Here is a 22,916-nt window from a genome sequence, read left to right as displayed (position 1 = left end):
TTATGGCTGAGTAATATTCCATTGTGTATATATACCACATTTTCTTTATCCATTCATCTGTTGAAGGGCACCTAGGTTGGTTCCATAGATTAGTTATTGTGAATTGAGCTGCTATGATCATTGATGTGGTGCATCACTGCAGTATGCTGACTTTATCCTTTGAGCATAAGCCGAGGAGTGGGATAGCTGGATCAAACTGTAGTTGTATTCCCAGTTTCTGAGAAATCTCCATACTGCTTTCCAGAGTAGTTGCACCAATTTGCATTCCCAACAGCAATGCATAAGTGTACCTTTTCCCCACATCCTTGCCAACATTTATTGTTACTTGTATTCTTGATAATTGCCATTCTGACTGGAGTGAGATGGAATCTCAGAGTAGTTGTAATTTGCAAATCTAATTGCTAGAGATGTTGAACATTTTTTCATATATTTGTTGACCATTTGGATTTCTTCTTCTGTGAATAGCCTGTTCAGTTCCTTTGCTCACTTATTTATTGGGTTGGGTTTTTTAGGGGAGGGGGTGCTAAGGGTTTTTTTAAAAATTTTAAGTTGTAGATGAATGCAATACCTTTTATTATTTAATTTATTTTTTATGTGGTGCTGAGGATCAAACCCAGTACCTCATATGTGCAAGGCAAGTGCTCCAGCACTGAGCTACAATCCCAGCCCATAGTGTTAAGTTTTTGAATACTTTATATATCTGGAGATTAATGCTCTATCTGATATAGGTGGCAAAATTTTCTCCCATTCTGTAAGCTATCTCTTCACATTCTTGATGGTTTCCTTTGTTGTGGAGAAGCTTTTAAGGATGATGCCATCACATTTATTGATTCTTGATTTTACTTCTTGTGCTTTAGGTGTCTTCTTGAGGAAGTTGGTTCCTAAGCAGACATGATGGAGATTTGGGCCTACATTTTCTTCAAGTAGGCGCATTGTCTCTGGTCTAATGTGCCTAATAAAACCATGACAGAAATTAATATGGAAGTTCTTCAAAAGACTAGAAATAGAACCACCAAATGACTATCACTTATATTATATCACTCCTCAGTATTTATCTTAAAGAATTAAAGTCATCATACTACAGTGATACATGCATAACCATAATCATGTTTATGCACAATTCAGAATAACCAAACTATGGAACCAGACTAGGTGTCCATCAATGGATGAATAAATAAAGAAAATGCAGTATATATACACATGGAGTTTTATTCAGCCATAAAAAATGAAGATATATCATTTTCAGGAAAATGAATAGAACTTGAGAGCATTATGGTAAGCGAAATAAGCCAAACTCAGAAGGTCAAGGGTCATATGTTTTCTCTCATATGTGGAAGCTAAAGAGGAAAAAGGAAAATGAAGTTGGAGGGGAAGATCTCATGAAAAATAAAAGGGAGATCAGTAGTGGAAAGAGTCTAGGGCATGGAAAATGGGGAGGAAGGGAAGAAGTGCTGGGGAATAATAGTGGCCAAATTATGTTGTTATATTGTGTGTGTACAAATATAGAACAACAAATCCCATTACTATGTACAACTATACCAATAAAAATGTGGAAGGGGTTTGGGGTTATGGCTCAGAGGTAGAGCACTCGTCTAGCATGCATGAGGCACTGGGTTCGAGCCTCAGCACCACATAAAAATAAAATAATGGTGTCCACCTATAACTAATGTATATATATTTAATGTGAAAAAAAACAACCAAACAGAAATACAAATGAAAAAAATGCTCTCTTACCCTTTCCATGTCCAAAAATTCATCATCTAACTTCGTTCCTTCGGCACCACTTATTTTTTCACTAAACAGCTGCAGAAATAAACACAAGTGCATTGTATAAAAATTATTGTAGTTTTTTACCTAATTTATTAAAAACAGAAAGAAAACTCTAATTTAACTTGTTTGGTTTTTAAAATCTAAGTCTTCATGAAAATTGCTGGAAGAATAACTATATCTAAGGGTACGTGAAGACATGTTCCTTACTTGTTGGTCTTGACTTATTAGACACCTGCTGTCTATAAAGCACATAGTACATAGGTGCTCCAATATGAATAAAGACAAAATAGGAGCTTTGTCATCCAGAAATAAGCAGTTCAGCAAAAGAGTTAATGCACTAACATTCAACTAAAGTCCAAGGGGGGACAAGAACAATTTAAAATAATAGTACTAGACTCAAATTATAATTAACATGCTAAGTGGTAGGCACTTCAGTGATGTACAGAAAGTACTCTGAAGCTCACGGCACCGGCGGTGAGTCATCCAGACCCGTTTCTTAGAACATTTGGCATTTGAGCTGGCTTTTTAAGGACAGGGGACATTTCAATATGCAGCAGTGAAGGAAAGGCATTATAAGATGAGGCAGAATGGAAGAAATGAATCAGAAACAGGGATGAGTAGGGTGGTTTTCTCAGCCCTGGTGCTGCTGATATTTGGACCTGATAATTCTCTGTTGTGGGGGCTATGCTGTACATTGTAAGATGTTTAGCAGCAACCCTGGTCTCCACCCACTAAATGCAAGTAGCACACACACACACACCATTGTGGTAACCAAAAATGCCTTCAGACAATTGAGAAGCACTAGTGTCAGGCAAATGTGGTCAAGAAACAGCAAGAATTCAGTTGAACTGTCCAAATTAGTGCTCAAAGGAGAATGGAGGAAAATAAAATTTGAACACTAGACAGAGGCCAGATCATACCATCGCAAGCTGAAGGATGTGATTAAGAAGTCCCTAAAGATTCCTCATAAAGCACAACGTAGTTAGAGAACCCTTTTAGAAAGGCAACTCTGGCCCCAGTGGGATTGGATTAAAGAATAAAGAGGATGAATTGGAAGAAGAAAATATGTTTAATCGTTTTCTTTAAAAACTACATCAAAATTATTTGTTTATGCCTTTAAAATATTAATATAAACACAAAAACCAGTAGTTAGGGAGTGCCATTGATTGGTGAAAGGATTGTAGGTTGTTTTAAAGGCAAGTTTGGTTTCTCCTACTATGTGCACTACTACTATTGTAGACAGAGTATGACTATTAATAGAGGGGGAAATAAGTGGAGATGGTGTCTAACTTAAATTTGAGGTATGATAAGAATTTTCTTGAAGAGTGTATATGGAAGATCACAGGAATGGCCAGGGATCTCCATCCTCCCTAGAGCTGCTCTCCTCTGCTGTCTGGCTTGGGCCTGGGCCTTGTGCTGATGCCTCCTAGCTAGGCCCAAGGAAACTTGGTATGCTTCCACTTGCTCCTTTGAAACTCTGCTGCCATGCTGTGAACCAGCCCTGACCAATCTGTTCATGAGAGAGAAGTGGCCTGGCACTCATCACGCAAACATCCCATCCCAGGATGGGAGCCATCAGCTGGTCAGCCTGCACATGACAGAGTCCAGCTGGACCAGCCTCATCTGATCCATAGAATCATAAGCATGATAAATGGTATTATTTTAAACCATAAGTTCCGGAATGATTTATTCCTCAGAAGTTAACTGATACACTAGATGATCTTGATTTTTTTCAGGTCAAGATATGACCTTCAGTGGGAATTGGCAAGAATCTCATTGTCATACACAAAGCAATATTTGTTGTTGTTGTTTTTTTTAATATTTGTTTTAGTTGTTGATAGACCTTTATTTTATTAATTTACATGGGATGCTGAGAATCGAACCCAGTGCCTCACATATGCCAGGCAAAGTGCGCTACCACTGAGCCACAGTCCCAGCTCACCCAAGCAATGTTTTAAACATTTTTGCTATTGTAGTTCAGGAGTGAAATAAATCTGAAATATTTTAACTTCAGAGGTCATATTCTGAGAATCTAATAAAAGTTACAAAACCTTTCCCTTCACATTTTGTTGCCACAAGTAGATTGTAAAAATAACCACAATACTTTGAAACTCCCCCCACTGAGAGAGTCCATCCTCAACTTGCTTTAGCCAATACAATGGAGTGTAAGCGACACCATATGTATATTGAGTTTGGACTTTAAACTTTAGAGCTAGAAAGAAACATAGATATTTCTTCTCACTCTCTCTGTGAGTGGGCTAGCTGGGGGAACGTGAAAGACCACATGGGGCAGAGATAAACCATCCCAACAGAGCCATCTCAGATTATCAAACCCCCAGTTCACCTGGCAGCTGTCAGCCAACAGGTGAGCAAGTGGAGTCAAGATCAGCTGTGCCAGCAGATTTACCCAGTGCACCCAGCCCAAATTGCTCACCTACAGAACCTTGCACTAAATAAATGACTTTTGCTTTTAGTCACCATGCTTTAGGATAGTCTGTTATGCAGCAAAAGATGATTGACACCATTGTCCATCATTTCCTCTTGCTCTCTGAACCACAGAAGCCCAGATACAGATCCCTGTTTTAAAATACTAAGTTGAAAATACACCTGAAATCTCTTAAATCTGAATCAGTAGTTCTCATCTGTTCAGTTTAAATTTATTCTGTTTTCAAAAGACAGAGCACCTCATAGAAAGAGGGGTGTTTCTAGTTTCAAGAACAGAAACAAGTGAGATCAATACTCCTTTCTTGTTCGGAAAGAGATAATATATGGGTTCATTTTTCAACAGGAGTCAGGTAAGGGTTAGGATCTTTTATTTTTATTTTTGTTTTTTATCTTCCTAAATTCTCCACTGATGTGCAGCTTTTATTTTATTTATTTATTCATTCATTCATTTATTTTACTGGAGATTGAAGTCAGGGGCATATCCCCAGCTCTTTTTCTATTTTTTTAATTTTGAGACAGGGTCTCACTAAGTTGCTTAGGGCCTCACTAATGTGTAACTGTTCTGAGACAGTAAATATAAATACACATATGATGTTAACTATTCAGACCATTTGACTATATTTTATACTTCACCATTCAACAAACATTGTTTCTTGTGTATCTACTATGTGCTAGGCCCTATGACAGGTGCTTGGAATATAAAGATGAAAAAGACAGATGTGATCCCTACAGGACCCCTAGCCCCATCCCAGGGTTATATCTTTTAAGTGTGAAAGGATAAATATAAATATTCAAGCTTATATCTTTGATCAAGATGACTACGTAAGGAAATCCAAGATGGTGGGCTAGGAGGAGGCAGCATTCTGTGTCACTCTGTGACCCGTGATTCAAGTAGTGGGAATACTGCTTCACTAGCATGATAGAGGACCCCCCCCCCCAGCTGCTCCCATGCAGGAATCATGGCCCCTGTGCTGCACAGAGCTTCAGGCCTCAGCGTCAGAGCAGGACCCCTGACTACTCGCCCATGCAGGGCTCCCTGGTGCCCGAAGCGGGGTCACCAGCATCAGCACCCACACAGGCCATCCACCTACACAGGAATCCCAGATGCCAATCCCACTCAGGACATCTGGCTGCTGCCCATGCGCAGGAACTCTGGCCAACACTCCTGTGTGGACCCCCATCTACCAACTTGGGGCTCTCCTAGTCACCCCATCTATGGACTCTGCAGCCACTGCCATACTCCCTATGCGTGGTAGCCTGCCTGCACTTGGCGACATCCCACAGGCTTTAAAGACAGCTGATGGCCACAATATCACACACCACAAAGCTGCATCTCTGAACACACCATCCAATGCCATCTGCCCAACCACCACTGGATCCAACTCCCCAAAGCTGAAAGCAGCTTCAATCTTGGGTCACCTTTGTTGCCATCTTTAGTTGAGGCAACTCCCAGATTGGAACACCAGCTAGACAGGTACCTAAAATCCCCAACTCCTCTCCTCTCCCTGGCAGCCACTAACCCAGCACAGTGACTGCCCAATACTAAACAGTTCTCTAAGACAGGTGTGCAGCCCCCAGAGCACAACCCCCAAGGCCTCCAGAGAAAAAGGTCCCCGATTAGGAAGTAGAAAGGGAGAGTGTGAGTGACATACAGTTTAGAGACTAATTTAGAGACCAGGAACTATGAGGTCTTCAGGCAAATAAGGAAATAAGACCAGGCACCCACATCACACAAGTGAGATCCTAGAGGTACAGCCTCTCAACTGGGATCAGCAGGTGCCCTGCACCCAAGACCAACCCACCCACCCTGGTAACCTTCACCATCCTGAGAGAAGCAAATATCAGACAACCCCACCTATTGAATGAGAAGGGAAGCAGGAAAGATACTGATCTCCAACCAAAACATTCACAAAACATTCAAGGTTTTTTTTTTTTTTTTCCTTTCCCCCTCTCTATTCTCCCGCCCTCACATCCCCAACATAAGTGAAACAAAGTACTTTACACGAATTAGGATACTGAGGACTTGGATGTTGGAATAGTATATTACAGTTGTCTTGTATAGTCTCTTTTCTCCTATTTTTACACTTTTTATTTTTCCTTAATATTTATGTGTGTTTTATGTATTCTACTGTCTTCCCACTTGTCTATCCAAAATAATTTTCTCTCTTTTCTCCTGCTAATAACCATCTTCTTTAGATTTCTCTTTCACACTTCCTAAGATGTGATAACTCTATCTTCGCTTTCTAACTCCTCAACATCTCATCCTACACCCCACCTCCTCTTCTTTGTCCATCATCAGAAACTGTAAACCCTTTTGCAAACCTACTGTTTATATTGTAGATAATAATTAAACTTGCTATTTCTGTATATTGTGACCAAACTGTAAACATCTTAATAGCAACTATTTGTTTTAAGGTTGTATATTGTTTGTAGTGGGATCTGTTAATATTGTTCTTCCCCTCAAAGGAGCATTACTGGAACCTGCAGGGGCACTTTAAGCATATAGGGTAAAAACATTAATGCAGTGCTAGAAAGGAAGACACACAAACAACATGAGAAAAAAAGGGAAGAAAGTGCCCCAAACAAACCAAGATGCTACATTATTAGAGTACATGGCCAGCACAGCAAAAGAGAAGGAGTTCCGGATTACATAATTAAAATGTTATGTGAATTAAAGGATGATATAAGAGAGCAAATACAGGCAGCAAAAAGATCATTTCAATAAAATGCTACATAAGCAAATATAGAAAGCAAAAGATTACTTCAATAAGGAGACAGAAGTTCTGAAAAAAAAAAAAACAGAAATCCTTGAAATGAAAGAAACAATAAACCAAATTAAAAGCTCAATCAAAAGCATCACCAACAGATTAAACCACTTGGAAAAAAGGACCTCAGATAAGGAAGACAAAATATATAATCTTGAAAAGAATGTAGACCACACAATGAAGATGATAAGAAACATGAACAGAACATTCAAGAAATATGGAATAACATAAAAAGACCAAATTTAAGAGTTATTAGGATAGAGGAAGGCATAGAATTTCATACCAAAGGAATGAATAATCTATGAATTATTCTATAATCATCTATGAATGAATAATATCAGAAAATTTTCCAAACATGATGAATTGTAAAACCAAATACAAGAGGCTTACAGGATGTCAAATGTTCAAAATCACAACAGATCCATATCAAGGCACATTATAATGAAAATGCTTAGCATTCAGAATAAGGGGAGAATTTTAAAAGCCATGAGAGAAAGGAATCAGATTACATATAGGGGGAAACCAATTAGGATAGCTGCAGATTTTCAACCCAGACCTTGAAAGCTAGAAGACCCTGTAACAACATATACCAAGCTCTTAAAGAAAATGGATGCCAACCAAGAATATTTTATCGATTGATGATGAATTAAAAACTTTCCATGATAAACAAAAGTTAAAAGAATTTACAACCAGAAAGCCTGTACTACAGAACATCCTTAGCAAAATATTCCATGAAGAGAAAATGAAAATCAGCATAGGAAGGTATTATATCAAAGGAAAAACTAATCAAAGGAGAAACCAAGTCAAGTTAAATACCAAAAATGCCTTGGAATACAAATCATGTCTCAATAATAACCCTTAATGTTAATGGCCAAAACTCACCAATCAAAAGACATAGACTGGCAGACTGGATTTTTAACAAAAGACCCAACAATATGCTGCCTTCAAGAGACTAATCTCATAGGAAAAGACATCCTCAGATTTAAGGTGAAAGGTTTGGAAAATCATACCACTCACATGGTCTACAGAAACAAGCAAGGGTTTCCATCCTTATATCAAATAAAGTAGATTTCAAGCTAAAGTTAATCAAAAGAGACAAAGAAGGACATTTTATACTGCTCAAGAGAACCATACATCAACAAGACATACAATTACATAACAAACAATGGAGCATCTACATTCATCAAACAAACTCTTTTCAAGTTCCAGAGTCAAACTGACCACAACACAATAATTCTGGGTGACTTTAACACACCTCTTTCACCATTGGAGAGATCTTCCAAACAAAAGCTGAAGAAACTACAGAACACAATAATATAATCAATAACTTAGACTTAACTGACATATACAGAATATTTCATCCTTCAACAAGCAAATACACTTTCTTCTCAGCAGCACATGGATCCTTTTCTAAAATAGACCATGTATTATGCCACAAAGCCACTCTTAGCAAATACAAAAGTAGAGATACTATCTTGCATTCTATCAGATCATAATGGAATGAAATTAGAAGAAAATGTCAACAACTAAATGATCTAACATTACATCTCAAAGCCCTAGAAAGAGAAAAACAAATCAACACCAATAGCAGAAGACAGGAAATAATTAAAATCAGAGCTGAAATCAATGAAATTGAAACAAAAGAAAAAATTGAAAAACAAAAAGTTGGTTTTTTGAAATAAGTAAATAAAATTGATAAATCTTTAGCCATGCTAATGAAGTGAAGGAGAGAGAAAACTGAAATTACTAACATACAAGATGGAAAAGGAAATATCACAACCGAAAGAAATACTGAAGGTAATTAGAAATTATTTTGAAAATTTGTATTCCAATAAAATAGAAAACATCAAAGGCATCCACAAATTTGTAGAGTCATATGATGTGCCCAAACTGAATCAGGATGATGTACACAATTTAAACAGATCAATTTCAAGCAATGAAATAGAAGACACCATCAGAAGCCTACCAATCAAGGAAAGCCCGGGACCAGATGGATACACAGATACTCATTCTATGAGGCCAAAATCACCCTGATTCCAAAACCCGGCAAAGACACATCAAAAAGAAAAGAAAAGAGACAAGAGAAGAGAAGAAAAGAAACAAAAAGAAAAGAAAGAAAAAAAAACTTCAGGCCAATATCTCTAATGAACATAGATGCAAATATTCTCAATAAAATTCTGACAAATTGAATACAAAAACATATCAAAAAGATAGTGTACTATGATCAAGTGGGGTTCATCCAAGGGATGCAAGGTTCGTTCAACATATGGAAATCAATAAATGTAACTCATCACATCAATAGACTTATATTTAAGAATCATATGATCATCTCAATAGATGCAAAAAAAGCATTCGACAAAATACAGCACCCTTCATGTTCAAAACACTAGAAAAACTAGGGATAATAGGAACATATCTCAACATTATAAAAGCTATCTATGCTAAGCCCCAGGCCAACATCATTTTAAATGGAGAAAAACTGAAAGCATTCCCTCTAAAAACTGCAAAAATATAGGGATACCCTCTTTCACCACTTCTATTTAATATGGTTCTTGAAAAACTAGCCAGAGCAATTGGACAGATGAAATAAATTAGAGGGATATGGATAAAGCAAAAGAAGAACTCAAATTAGCATTATTTGCTGACAATATGATTCTATACCTAGAAGACAAACACCAGAAAACTTCTAGAATTAATAAATGAATTCAGCAAAGTAGAAGGATATAAAATCAACACCCATAAATCAAAGGCATTCAGTATATCAGTGACAAATCCTCTAAAAGGAAAACTACCCCATTTACAATAGCCTCAAAAAAATAAAATACTTGGGAATCAACAAAAGAGGTGAAAGACCTCTACAATGAAAACTACAGAATGCTAAAGAAAGAAATTAAAGAAAAACAGAAGATGGAAAGACCTCCCTTGTTCTTGGATAGGCAGAATTAATATTGTCAAAAATGACCACACAAAAAACACTATACAGATTTAATGCAATTCCAATCAACATTCCAATGACATTTCTCATAGAAATAGAAAAAGCAATCATGAAATTCATCTGGAAAAATAAGAGACCCAGAATAGCTAAAGCAATCCCTAGCAAGAGTGAAGCAGGTGGCATCACAATACCAGACCTTAAACTATACTACAGAGCAATAATAACAAAAACAGCATGGTATTGGCACCAAAATAGACTTGTAGATCAATGGTACAAAATAGAGGACACAGAGACAAACCCACATAATTACAGTTATCTTATATTAGAAAAAGGTGCCAAAAACATATATTGGAGAAAAGACAGCCTCTTCAACAAATGGTGCTGGAAAAACTGGAAATCCATATGCAACAAAATGAAATTAAACCCCTATCTCTCACCATGCACAAAACTCAACTCAAAGTGGATCAAGGACCTAGGAATTAAACCAGAGATTCTATGCCTAATAGAAGAAAAAGTAGACCCAAATCTCCATCATGCTGGATTAGGCCCTGACTTCCTTAATAAGACTCCTATAGTGCAAGAATTAAAATCAAGAATCAATAAATGGGATGGATTCAAAAAAAGCCTTTCTTCTCAGCAAAAGAAACAATGAGGTGAATAGAGAGCCTACAGAATGAATGGGAGCAAATCTTTACCACACACACACCAGAGCACTAATCTCTAGGATATATAAAGAACACAAAAATCTTAACACCAAAAAAAAAAAATAATAATAACCCAATCAATAAATGGGCCAAGGAACTGAGAAGACACTTCTCAGAAGAGGATATACAATCAATCAACAAAAATATGAAAAAATGTTCAACATCTCTAGCAATTAGAGAAATGCAAATCAGAATGGCAGCTATTAAGAGGACAAACAATAATAAGTTTGGTGAGGATGTGGGGGAAGAGTCACACTCATACATTTCTTGTGGGACTGCAAATATTGGGTGCAGCCAATATGGAAAGCAGTATGGAGATTCCTTGGAAAACTGGAAATGAAACCACCATTTGACCCAGCTATCTCACTCCCTGGTGTATACCCAAAGGACTTTAAAACAGCACACTACAGGGACACAGCCACATCAATGTTTATAGCAGCACAATTCACAATAGCTAAACTGTGGAACCAACCTAGATCCCTTCAGTAGATGAACGGATAAAGAAAATGTGTATATATACACAATGGAAGAGTACTCAACAATAAAAGAGAATAAAATCATGGCATTTACAGGTAAATGGAAGGAGATAGAGAGAGAATATAATACTAAGTGAAATAAGCCAATCCCCCACTAAAACAAATGCCTAATGTTTTCTCTGATATAAGGATGCTGATTCATAATAGGGATGGAGGGAGCATGGGAAGAATAGACAAACTCTAGATAGGGCAAAGGGGAGGGAGAGGAAGGGAGAGGCCATGGGAGTAGAAAAGGCAGTAAAATGAGATGCACATCGTTACTCTAAGTACATGTATGAAAACACAAATGGTGTGACTCTATGTTGTATATAACCAGAGATATGAAAAATTGTGCTATATATGTGTGATATGAATTGAAATGCATTCTGCTGTCATATATAACAAATTAGAATAAAAATTTTTAAAAGACGACTACGTAAATTCAAATTTGATGCACTCCCTATACTCTAGATACATAGAAATGATAGGTTAAATATCAAAAAAAAATAAAATAGGAAAAATAAGTAATGCTCAGAAACAAAATAATCTTTTGACCTGAAAACAATCCAGGGTGAGCAAGAGTGAAATGCAGGTTTCTTGGGATTCTTGTCTACACATTGGCGATGGCAGCCAGCAATCTAGTTCTTATTGGGTGAACAGGGGTCTATAAATGCTCTATGAGATGAGAGTCTGGACCCAAGCTCTGCTTAAGAGAAGGGGAGAGGAAGGAAGGTGAGGCTGGAAAAAACAATCCAGATGCAAATCATAGCCTGATGCTACCAAATTTGGCAATCTTCAAGCCAAAGGGGATTGAGTCAATCAAGTCACTCATCCCTCAGCTATGTGGATAGATCCAAATGTCTACAATATCACCACAGAAGAGGCCACCGTTCTATGTAAGGGCCTCAGAAATCCAAGTGTAAGCAAATAGAATCACTAGAGGGCCTAAAGACCAAAAAGAAAACTCTCCAAGTTAAAATCCATCCTAGATCTAAATTCTAACACACAAGGATACAATACAGTACACCAAGGGAGAGACAACAAAAATCACATAACACAATGTGAATTCCCTCCTAATGAAAATAACTTTATAAAAGAAGATGGCAAAGTATATGCTTAGGATTAACAAAAAAGATAAATGGAGGGATAACTTCTACTTATAGTATTCTAATAGTAAATAATAATCTTTCAGATTCATAGTAAATAAACAGTAATCAAACATACAAAAGGACAAAATTTTTAAAATATATATTTTGAAAATTATAAATCTTAGAAACAAAATAATTCATGGAAATTAAAAATTTCAAAAAGCTAAGAACTAGAGGCGGAACTAAGATCACCGACAGAACAGGCCCAGCGGCCCGGGAGGGGAAGAGCCACCCCCGCGCCTGCAAGGTAGGTGGACCTGCGACCCACAGGCAGAACAGGCCCAGTGGCCTGCTGAGGGGCAGAGCTGCCCCCTCCCCCCGCGCCTGCAAGGTAGGCGGAACTGTGACCACCGACAGAACAGGCCCAGCGGCCCCAACCGCGCCTGCAAGGTAGGCGGACCTGCGACTCACCGGAAGAACAGGCCCAAAAACCCGCGGAGGGGCAGAGTCGCCACGCGCCTGCAAGGTAGGCGGACCTGCGACCCACCAGCAGAACAGGCCCAAAAACCCGCGGAGAGGCAGAGTCGCCACGCGCCTGCAAGGCAGGCAGACCTGCGACCCACCGGCAGAACAGGCCCAGCGGTCTGCTGAGGGGCAGAGCCGCCCCCTCCCCCGCGCCTGCAAGGTAGGTGGAACTGTGACCACCGGCAGTGCAGGCCCAGAGGCCCGAGGAGGGGCAGAGCAGCCCCACGCGCCTGCAAGGTAGGCGGACCCGCTACCGACCGGAAGAACAGGCCCAGCGGCCTGCCGGCGTGGTAGGCACATTGCCCCAACTGGAGGAGGGGCAGAGTTGCCGCCCGCGCCTGCGAGGGAGACATTGCAACTATACAAGAGCAATATAAATATATAGGGGGAAAATTCAATAACACAACAGTTTCACCAAGCAGAAAGAAATGCGAACAGTATGAAGAGACAAGGAAAGAAAGGACCACAAGCAATGCAGGTCAACTCAATGTTAGAAGAGGTAATATCTGCAGCAGATGAAATGTCAGATAAAGAATTCAGGATATACATGCTTCAGATGATCTGGAGTCTCAAGGAAGACATTAGACAGCAAAATCAGACAATGAAAGATCACTTCAACAATGAATTACATAAACAAATCCAAGAAGCAAAAGATCAACTATACAGGGAGATAGAGGTTATAAAAAACAAACAAACAGAAATCCTAGAAATGCAGGAAGCAATAAACCAACTTAAAAACTCAATGGAGAATACTACCAGCAGAGTAGAACACTTAGAAGATAGAACATCAGACAATGAAGACAAAGTATTTCAACTGGAAAAGAACATAGACAGCTCAGCAAGACTGTTAAGAAACCATGAGCAGAACATCCAAGAAATATGGGATAACATTAAGAGACCAAACTTAAGAGTCATTGCGATACAGGAAGGTATAGAGGTCCAAACCAAAGGAATGAGCAATCTATTCAATGAAATAATACGAGAAAACTTCCCAGACTTGAAGAATGAGACAGAATCCCAAATCCTAGAAGCCTACAGGACGCCGAATGTGCAAAATCATAAGAGATCCACACCTAGACACATTATAATGAAGATGCCCAACATACAGAATAAGGAGAGAATTTTAAAAGCTACAAGAGAAAGGAAGCAGATTACATTAAAGGGTAAACCAATCAGGATAACAGCTGATCTTTCAACACAGACTCTGAAAGCTAGAAGATCCTGGAATAACATATTTCAAACACTGAGAGAAAATGGGTTCCAACCAAGAATTGTGTATCCAGCGAAATTAAGCTTCAGGATGGAAGATGAAATTAAAACCTTCCACGATAAACAAAAGTTAAAAGAATTTGCAGCTAGAAAACCATCTCTCCAAAAAATCCTCGGCAAAACATTACAGGAAGAGGAAATGGAAAATAACAATGAAAACCAACAGTGGGAGGTAGTACAGTAAAGGGGGGAGAAATAATCAAAGAGGAAAACAAACCATGTTTAGTAACAGAAATAAACAAATATGGCTGGAAGAACAACCCATATCTCAATAATAACCCTAAATGTTAATGGCTTAAACTCACCAATTAAGAGACACAGGCTAGTAGAATGGATCACAAAACATGACCCAACAATATGCTGCCTACAGGAGACGCATTTGATAGGAAAAGACATACATAGACTGAAGGTGAAAGGTTGGGAAAAATCATATCACTCATATGGACTTCGGAAACAAGCAGGAGTGTCCATACTCATATCAAATAAAATAGATTTCAAGCCAAAGTTAATCAAAAGGGATAAAGAGGGACACTACATACTGCTCAAGGGAACCATTCACCAACAAGACATAACAATCATAAATATATATGCCCCAAACAATGGTGCAGCTATGTTCATCAAACAAACTCTTCTCAAGTTCAAGAGTCTAACAGACCACCATACAATAATCATGGGAGACTTCAACACACCTGTCTCACCACTGGACAGATCTTCCAAACAAAAGTTGAATAAGGAAACTATAGAACTGAATAACACAATTAATAACCTAGACTTAATTGACATATATAGAATATACCACCCAACATCAGGCAGTTACACTTTTTTCTCAGCAGCACATGGATCCTTCTCAAAAATAGATCATATATTATGTCACAGGGCAACTCTTAGACAATATAAAGGAGTAGAGATAATACCATGCATCTTATCTGATCATAATGGAATGAAACTGAAAATCAACGATAAAAGAAGGAAGGAAAAATCATGCATCACTTGGAGAATGAACAATAGGTTACTGAATGATCAATGGGTTATAGAAGACAACAAGGAGGAAATTAAAAAATTCTTAGAGATAAATGAAAACACAGACACAACATATCCAAATCTATGGGACACACTGAAAGTAGTTCTAAGAGGAAAATTCATTGCTTGGAGTTCATTCCTTAAAAAAAGAAAAAACCAACAAATAAATGATCTCATACTTCATCTCAAAATCCTAGAAAAAGAAGAGCAAAACAACAGCAAAAGAAGTAGAAGGCAAGAAATAATTAAAATCAGAGCTGAAATTAATGAAATCGAAACAAAAGAAACAATTGAAAAAATTGATAAAACTAAAAGTTGGTTCTTTGAAAAAATAAATAAAATCGACAGACCCTTAGCCATGCTAACAAAGATAAGAAGAGAGAGAACTCAAATTACTAGCATACAGGATGAAAAAGGCAATATCACAACAGACACTTCAGAATTACAGAAGATAATCAGAAATTATTTTGAATCCTTATACTCCAATAAAATAGAAGATAGTGAAGGCATCCATAAATTTCTTAAGTCATATGATCTGCCCAGATTGAGTCAGGAGGATATAGACAACCTAAACAGACCAATATCAATTGAGGAAATAGAAGAAACCATCAAAAGACTACCAACTAAGAAAAGCCCAGGACCGGATGGGTATACAGCAGAGTTTTACAAAACCTTTAAAGAGGAACTAATACCAATACTTTTCAAGCTATTTCAGGAAATAGAAAAAGAGGGAGAACTTCCAAATTCATTCTACGAGGCCAACATCACCCTGATACCTAAACCAGACAAAGACACTTCAAAGAAAGAAAACTACAGACCAATATCTCTAATGAACCTAGATGCAAAAATCCTCAATAAAATTCTGGTGAATTGGATACAAAAACATCAAAAAAATTGTGCACTATGATCAAGTAGGATTCATCCCTGGGATGCAAGGCTGGTTCAATATACGGAAATCAATAAATGTTATTCACCACATCAATAGACTTAAAAATAAGAACCATATGATCATCTCGATAGATGCGGAAAAAGCATTTGACAAAGTACAGCATCCCTTTATGTTCAAAACTCTAGAAAAACTAGGGATAACAGGAACATACCTCAATATTGTAAAAGCAATCTATGCTAAGCCTCAGGCTAGCATCATTCTGAATGGAGAAAAATTGAAGGCATTCCCTCTAAAATCTGGAACAAGACAGGGATGCCCTCTCTCACCACTTCTGTTCAACATAGTTCTCGAAACACTGGCCAGAGCAATTAGACAGACGAAAGAAATTAAAGGCATAAAAATAGGAAAAGAAGAACTTAAATTATCACTATTTGCAGTGACATGATTCTATACCTAGCAGACCCAAAACGGTCTACAAAGAAACTATTAGAGCTAATAAATGAATTCAGCAAAGTGGCAGGATATAAAATCAACACGCATAAATCAAAGGCATTCCTGTATATCAGCGTCAAACCCTCTGAAATGGAAATGAGGACAACCACTCCATTCACAATATCTTCAAAAAAAATAAAATACTTGGGAATCAACCTAACGAAAGAGGTGAAAGACTTATACAATGAAAACTACAGAACCCTAAAGAGAGAAATAGAAGAAGATCTTAGAAGATGGAAAAATATACCCTGTTCATGGATAGGCAGAACTAACATCATCAAAATGGTGATATTACCAAAAGTTCTCTATAGGTTTAATGCAATGCCAATCAAAATCCCAACAGCATTTCTTGTAGAAATAGATAAAGCAATTATGAAATTCATATAGAAAAATAAAAGACCCAGAATAGCAAAAACAACTCTAAGCAGGAAGTGTGAATCAGGCGGTATAGCGATACCAGACCTCAAACTATACTACAGAACAATAGTAACAAAAACAGCATGGTACTGGTACCGAAACAGGCGGGTGGACCAATGGTACAGAATAGAGGACACAGAAACCAATCCACAAAACTACAACTATCTTATATTTGATAAAGGAGCTAAAAGCATGAAATGGAGGAAGATAGAATCTTCAACAGATGGTGCTGGGAAAACTGGAAATCCATATGCAACAAAATGAAACTGAATCCCTTTCTCTCGCCATGCACAAAAGTTAACTCAAAATGGATCAAGGAGCTTGATATCAAATCAGAGACACGCCGTCTGATAGAAGAAAAAGTTGGCTACGATCTACATACTGTGGGGTCAGGCTCCAAATTCCTCAATAGGACACCCATAGCACAAGAGTTAATAACTAGAATCAACAAATGGGACTTACTCAAACTAAAAAGTTTTTTCTCAGCAAAAGAAACAATAAGAGAGGTAAATAGGGAGCCTACATCCTGGGAACAAATCTTTACTCCTCACACTTCAGATAGAGCCCTAATATCCAGAGTATACAAAGAACTCAAAAAATTAAACAATAAGAAAACGAATAACCCAATCAACAAATGGGCCAAGGATCTGAACATACACTTCTCAGAGGAGGACATACAATCAATCAACAAGTACATGAAAAAATGCTCACCATCTCTAGCAGTCAGAGAAATGCAAATCAAAACCACCCTAAGATACCATCTCACTCCAGTAAGATTGGCAGCCATTATGAAGTCAAACAACAACAAGTGCTGGCGAGGATGTGGGGAAAAGGGTACACTTGTACATTGCTGGTGGGACTGCAAATTGGTGCAGCCAATTTGGAAAGCAGTATGGAGATTTCTTGGAAAGCTGGGAATGGAACCACCATTTGACCCAGCTATTCCCCTTCTAGGTCTATTCCCTAAAGATCTAAAAAGAGCATGCTACAGGGGCACTGCTACATCGATGCTCATAGCAGCACAATTCACAATAGCAAGACTGTGGATCCAACCTAGATGCCCTTCAATAGACGAATGGACAAAAAAAATATGGCAGTTATACACAATGGAGTAGTACTCTGCATTAAAAAAATGACAAAATCATAGAATTTGCAGGGAAATGGATGGCATTAGAACAGATTATGCTAAGTGAAGCTAGCCAATCCCTAAAAAACAAATGCCAAATGTTTTCTTTGATATAAGGAGAGTAACTAAGAACAGAGTTGGGAGGAAGAGCATGAGAAGAAGATTAACATTAAACAGGGGTGAGAGGTGGGAGGGAAAAGGAAAGAGAAGGGAAATTGCATGGAAATGGAAGGAGACCCTGATGGTTATATACAAAATTACGTACAAGAGGAAGTGAGGGGAAAGGGGAAAAAAAAAAGGGGGAGAAATGAATTACAGTAGATGGGGTAGAGAGAGAAGATGGGAGGGGAGGGGATGGGGGATAGTAGAGGATAGGAAAGGTAGCAGAATACAACAGACACTAGTATAGCAATATGTAGAACAGTGGATGTATAACCGATGTGATGCTGCAATCTGTATCCAGGGTAAAAATGGGAGTTCATAACCCACTTGAATCAAAGTGTGAAATATGATTTGTCAAGAACTATGTAATGTTTTGAACAACCAACAATAAAAATTAAAGAAAAAATAAATGAGTGGACAAAAAAAAGCTAAGAACTAGTAAATAGAAACCTTGAATTTTATGTCTCCTTCTCTAAGAGAGAGAATAAAATAAAGTCATATTCAGGCATATAAAGACATATAAGTTTCTAACAAAAGTAATGCTAATCCTCTGAAATGGAAATGAGGAAAACCACCCCACTCATAATATCCTCAATAAAATAAAATACTTGGTAATCAATTTAACAAAAGAGGTGAAAGATGTATACAATGAAAACTACAGTACCCTAAAGAGAGAAATAGAAGAAGATCTTAGAAGACGGAAAGTTATACCTTGCTCATGGCTAGGCAGAATTAATATTATTAAAATGGCCATATTACCAAAAGCACTTTACAGATTCAATGAGATTCCAATCAAAATCCCAATGGCATTCCTTGCAGAAATAGAAAAAGCAATTATGAAATTCATCTAGAAAAATAAGAGACCCAGAATACTAAAACAATTCTAAGCAGGAAGAGTGAAACAGGTGGTATTGCTATACCAAATCTTAAACCATATTACAGAGCAAAAGTAACAAAAACAACATGGTACTGGCACCAAAACAGGCTGGTAGACCAATGATACAGAATAGAGGACACAGAGACTAATCCACAAAATTACAACTACCTTATATTAGACAAAGGTGCTAAAAGCATGCAATGGAGAAAGGATAGCATCTTCAACAAATTGTGCTGGGAAAATTGGAAATCCACATGCAACAAAATGAAATTGAATCCCTATCTCTCACCATGCACTAAAGTTAACTCAAAATGGATCAAAGGTCTAGGGATTAAACCAGAGACTCTGCTCTAATAGAAGAAAAAGTAGGCCCATCACATGGGGCTAGGCCCCAACTTCCTTAATAAGACGCCTATAGCACAAGAATTAAAACCAAGAATCAACAAATGGGACGAATTCAAACTAAAAAGTTTTTTCTCAGCAAGAGAAATAATATGTGAGGTGAATAGGGAGCCTACATCCTGGGAACAAATTTTTACCCCTCACACATCAGATAGAGCTCTAATCTCTAGGGTATACAAAGAACTCAAAAAGTTAAATAACAAAAAAACAAATAACCCAATCAACAAATGGGCCAAGGACCTGAACATACACTTCCCAGAAGAGGATATACAATCAAATAACAAATACACAAAAAAATGCTCACCATCTCTAGCAATCAGAGAAATGCAAATTAAAACTACTCTAAAATACCATCTCACTCCAGTAAGAATGGCAGCCATAATGAAGACAAACAACAACAAGTGCTGGCGAGGATGCGGGGGAAAAAGGTACACTCATACATTGCTGGTGGGACTGTAAATTGGTGCAGCCAATTTGGAAAGCAGTATGGAGATTCCTTGGAAAGCTGGGAATGGAACCACCATTTGACCCAGCTATTCCTCTTCTCGGACTATACCCAAAAGACCTAAAAATAGCATACTACAGGGACATAGCCACATCAATGTTTATAACAGCACAATTCACAATAGCTAGACTGTGGAACCAACCTAGATGCCCTTCCATGGATGAATGGATTAAAAAAATGTGGTATATATACACAATGGAATATTACTCAGCACTAAAAAATAACAAGATCATGGCATTTGCAGGGAAATGGATGGCATTAGAGCAGATTATGCTAACTGAAGTTAGCCGATCCCTAAAAAACAAATGCCGAATATCTTCTCTGACATAAGGGAGGTGACTCAAAATGGGGTAGGGAGGAAGAGCATGAGAAGAAGATTATCACTAAATAGGGAAGAGAGGTGAGAGGGAAAGGAAGGGAGAAGGGGAATTGCACAGAAGATGGAAGGAGACCCTCAACATCGTTATACAGAATACATGTATGACGATTTGAGGAAAAAAAAAAGAAGTGTGTCACATTAGATTGGGTAGACAGAAGTGATGGGAGGGGAGGGGAGGGGAGGGGAGGGGAAGGGAGGGGGGATAGGAAGGTCAGCAGAATAAAATAGACATTATTATTGCTGTATGCATATACGTGACTCCATGACCAATGTGATTCTGCAACCTGTGCACTCAGAAAAATGAGAAATTATATCCCATCTGATTCAAATGTATGATATGTCAAGATCATTGTACTGTCATGTGTAACTAATTAAAACAAATAAAAATATTCTAAAAAAGAAAAAAAAAGAAAGTTTGAGGCCAGCCTGGGCAACTGTCTCATTTTAAAATAAAGGACAAAAAAGAGGGGAAGGGGTTACAAATGTAGCCCAATGATAAAACACTTGCTTAGTATGTATAAGACTCTAGTTCAATCCCCAGTATGGGGGGGGGGGGGGAAGAGCCGGGGAATTAAAACACAATTAAAGTTCTTAAAGTAGATTGTAAGTCTTAAGAATTTCAGGTACCAGAAAGAAGCAGAGGAGAGATTTCTTATTAAGGGAAACTTGGGGCATCTTTTGAATTATCCTCCAATGCTCAGGCACAGGGCTGCCTCCACTCAAAGGCATATTTTGGCAGATAGAAGGTCTGAGAAGCTCTGTGTAAATTCATTCTCATTTACAATCCCATGGTTTGTTTGGCTTTGCTAATTGAATCAATATTTCTTGTGTATTTTTTCCCTTAAAAAATAAAAACAGCACTAACATAATGAAAAAAAAAAGTAATGCTAAAGTACACCAAGGAAATAAAATTGAACTAAGAGGAAAAGTATGGAGCACTAGAAACAATGGTAAGATTGGTAATTAATAACCTGTGGTGGTCAATATAACTACTAACTAAAAACAAATAAGCACACAAAAACTAAAATGTCTGAGTTTATACAAACGCAAAACTAAAATCTTAACAATAATAAGATAGGGAAGAGGAAAGGTGTTCAAGGGATTTTTTTTTATTTTATTTTTTATTGTTGGTTGTTCAAAACATTACATAGTTCTTGATATATCATCTTTCACACTTTGCTTCAAGTGGGTTATGAACTCCCATTTTTAGCCCATATACAGATTGCAGAATCACATCAATTACACATCCATTGATTTACATATTGCCATACTAGTGACTATCGTGTTCTGCTACCTTTCCTATCCTCTACTATCCCCCCTCCCCTCCTCTCCCCTCCCCTCTTCTCTCTCTACCCCCTCTACTGTCCTTCATTTCTCCCCCTTGTGTTATTTTTCCCTTTCCCTTCAAGGGATTTTTGAACACACTAAAGTTCATGTGTCTTCAGAAGGAGGTGAGAAATGGAAATAATGTGAGATATTGTTAAAATAACATATAGGAAACATATATGTTATATAATTAATGGTAACCATTAAAAGCACAAACCTATAAAATACATATAATGCTATGGATGTTGTAATAATATCCATACTAGAACACTGGTGAAAAACCAGTGTTTGCCAATCCAAAGGAAATCAGGAAAAAGGGTTCAGATGGAAAATATTATTTAAATAAATGGAAACCAAAAAATAAAATAAGATAGCAATAATAAGTCCAAATCAGTAATTATGTGAATGGATTAAGTGTAACATTAAAAGATAAATTAATAAAGTGAATTTTTTAAAAATCTAGAGTCATAACTAAAGCAAAACACATAAATTGAAAATAAATACATAAAATATACATAGTAAAGAAATATTAGTCAAAATAAAGCCTATAATAATAATATTTGACAAGAAATACTTTCATAAGACACTCAGGCTAATAATAAAAGAAGCAATCCACACTAAATGATGTTTTAATGATATTGCATCTACCAACATCATGATGTCCAAAATAAATTAACCAAAAACTGAAATATTGACCCCATCAAAATACCAATGACATTCTTCACAGAACTAGAAAAAACGGTTCAGAAATTCATTGGACGAATAAAAGACCAGAATAACCAAAGCAATTCTAAGCCAAAAAAGCAAAGCTGGACATATCACAATACGTGATTTCAAACTACACTACAGAGCCATAGTAACAAAAACTCCATGGTACTGACATAAAAACAGATACATAGACCAATGGTACAAAAAAATAGACAGAGGAACAAAGCCACACATTTACAGTCTTCTGGATCCTTGACAAAGGTGCCAAAAATATACACTGGAGAAAAGATAGCCTTTTTTAACAATGGTGACAGGAAAACATTATCCATATGTAGAAGAATGAAACTAGATTCTTATCTCTCACCCTGCACAAAAATCAATTCAAAATGGAACAAAGACCTAGCAATTCAACCAGAAACTATATAACTCCTAGAAGAAAAGGCAGGGTCAACACTCCAGCACATAGGCATAGGCAACAACTTTGCTAATCCCAAAGCTCAGGAAATAATGCCAAGAGTTAACAAATGGAATGGTATCAGATTTTTAAAAAATCCTGCATGGCAAAGGAGAAAAGAATGTGAAGAGTCTATGGAATGG

General features: G+C 37.5%; 1 protein-coding gene across 2 annotated transcripts in view; it reads right to left on the bottom strand.

Moving 5' to 3' along the window:
- Sh3gl3 (SH3 domain containing GRB2 like 3, endophilin A3) overlaps nt 1-22,916 on the bottom strand; it is a 153,196-nt gene that overhangs the window by 53,663 nt on the left and 76,617 nt on the right. The window contains exon 2 of one of the 2 annotated variants that reach the window (XM_046438911.2): nt 1,735-1,803. In XM_046438911.2, coding sequence (XP_046294867.1) covers nt 1,735-1,803 — 69 coding nt within the window. Of the gene's footprint in view, nt 1-1,734; nt 1,804-22,916 lie in introns of those variants that run through there. The other variant, XM_058577571.1, reaches the window with a different exon arrangement.

The sequence above is a fragment of the Marmota monax genome, unplaced genomic scaffold (genome assembly GCF_021218885.2).
Source record: "Marmota monax isolate L192 unplaced genomic scaffold, Marmota_monax_Labrador192_F-V1.1 WCK01_AAM20220418_F8-fsc00005, whole genome shotgun sequence".
NCBI lineage: Eukaryota > Metazoa > Chordata > Mammalia > Rodentia > Sciuridae > Marmota > Marmota monax.
This window is presented reverse-complemented; position numbering and strand designations above follow the sequence as displayed.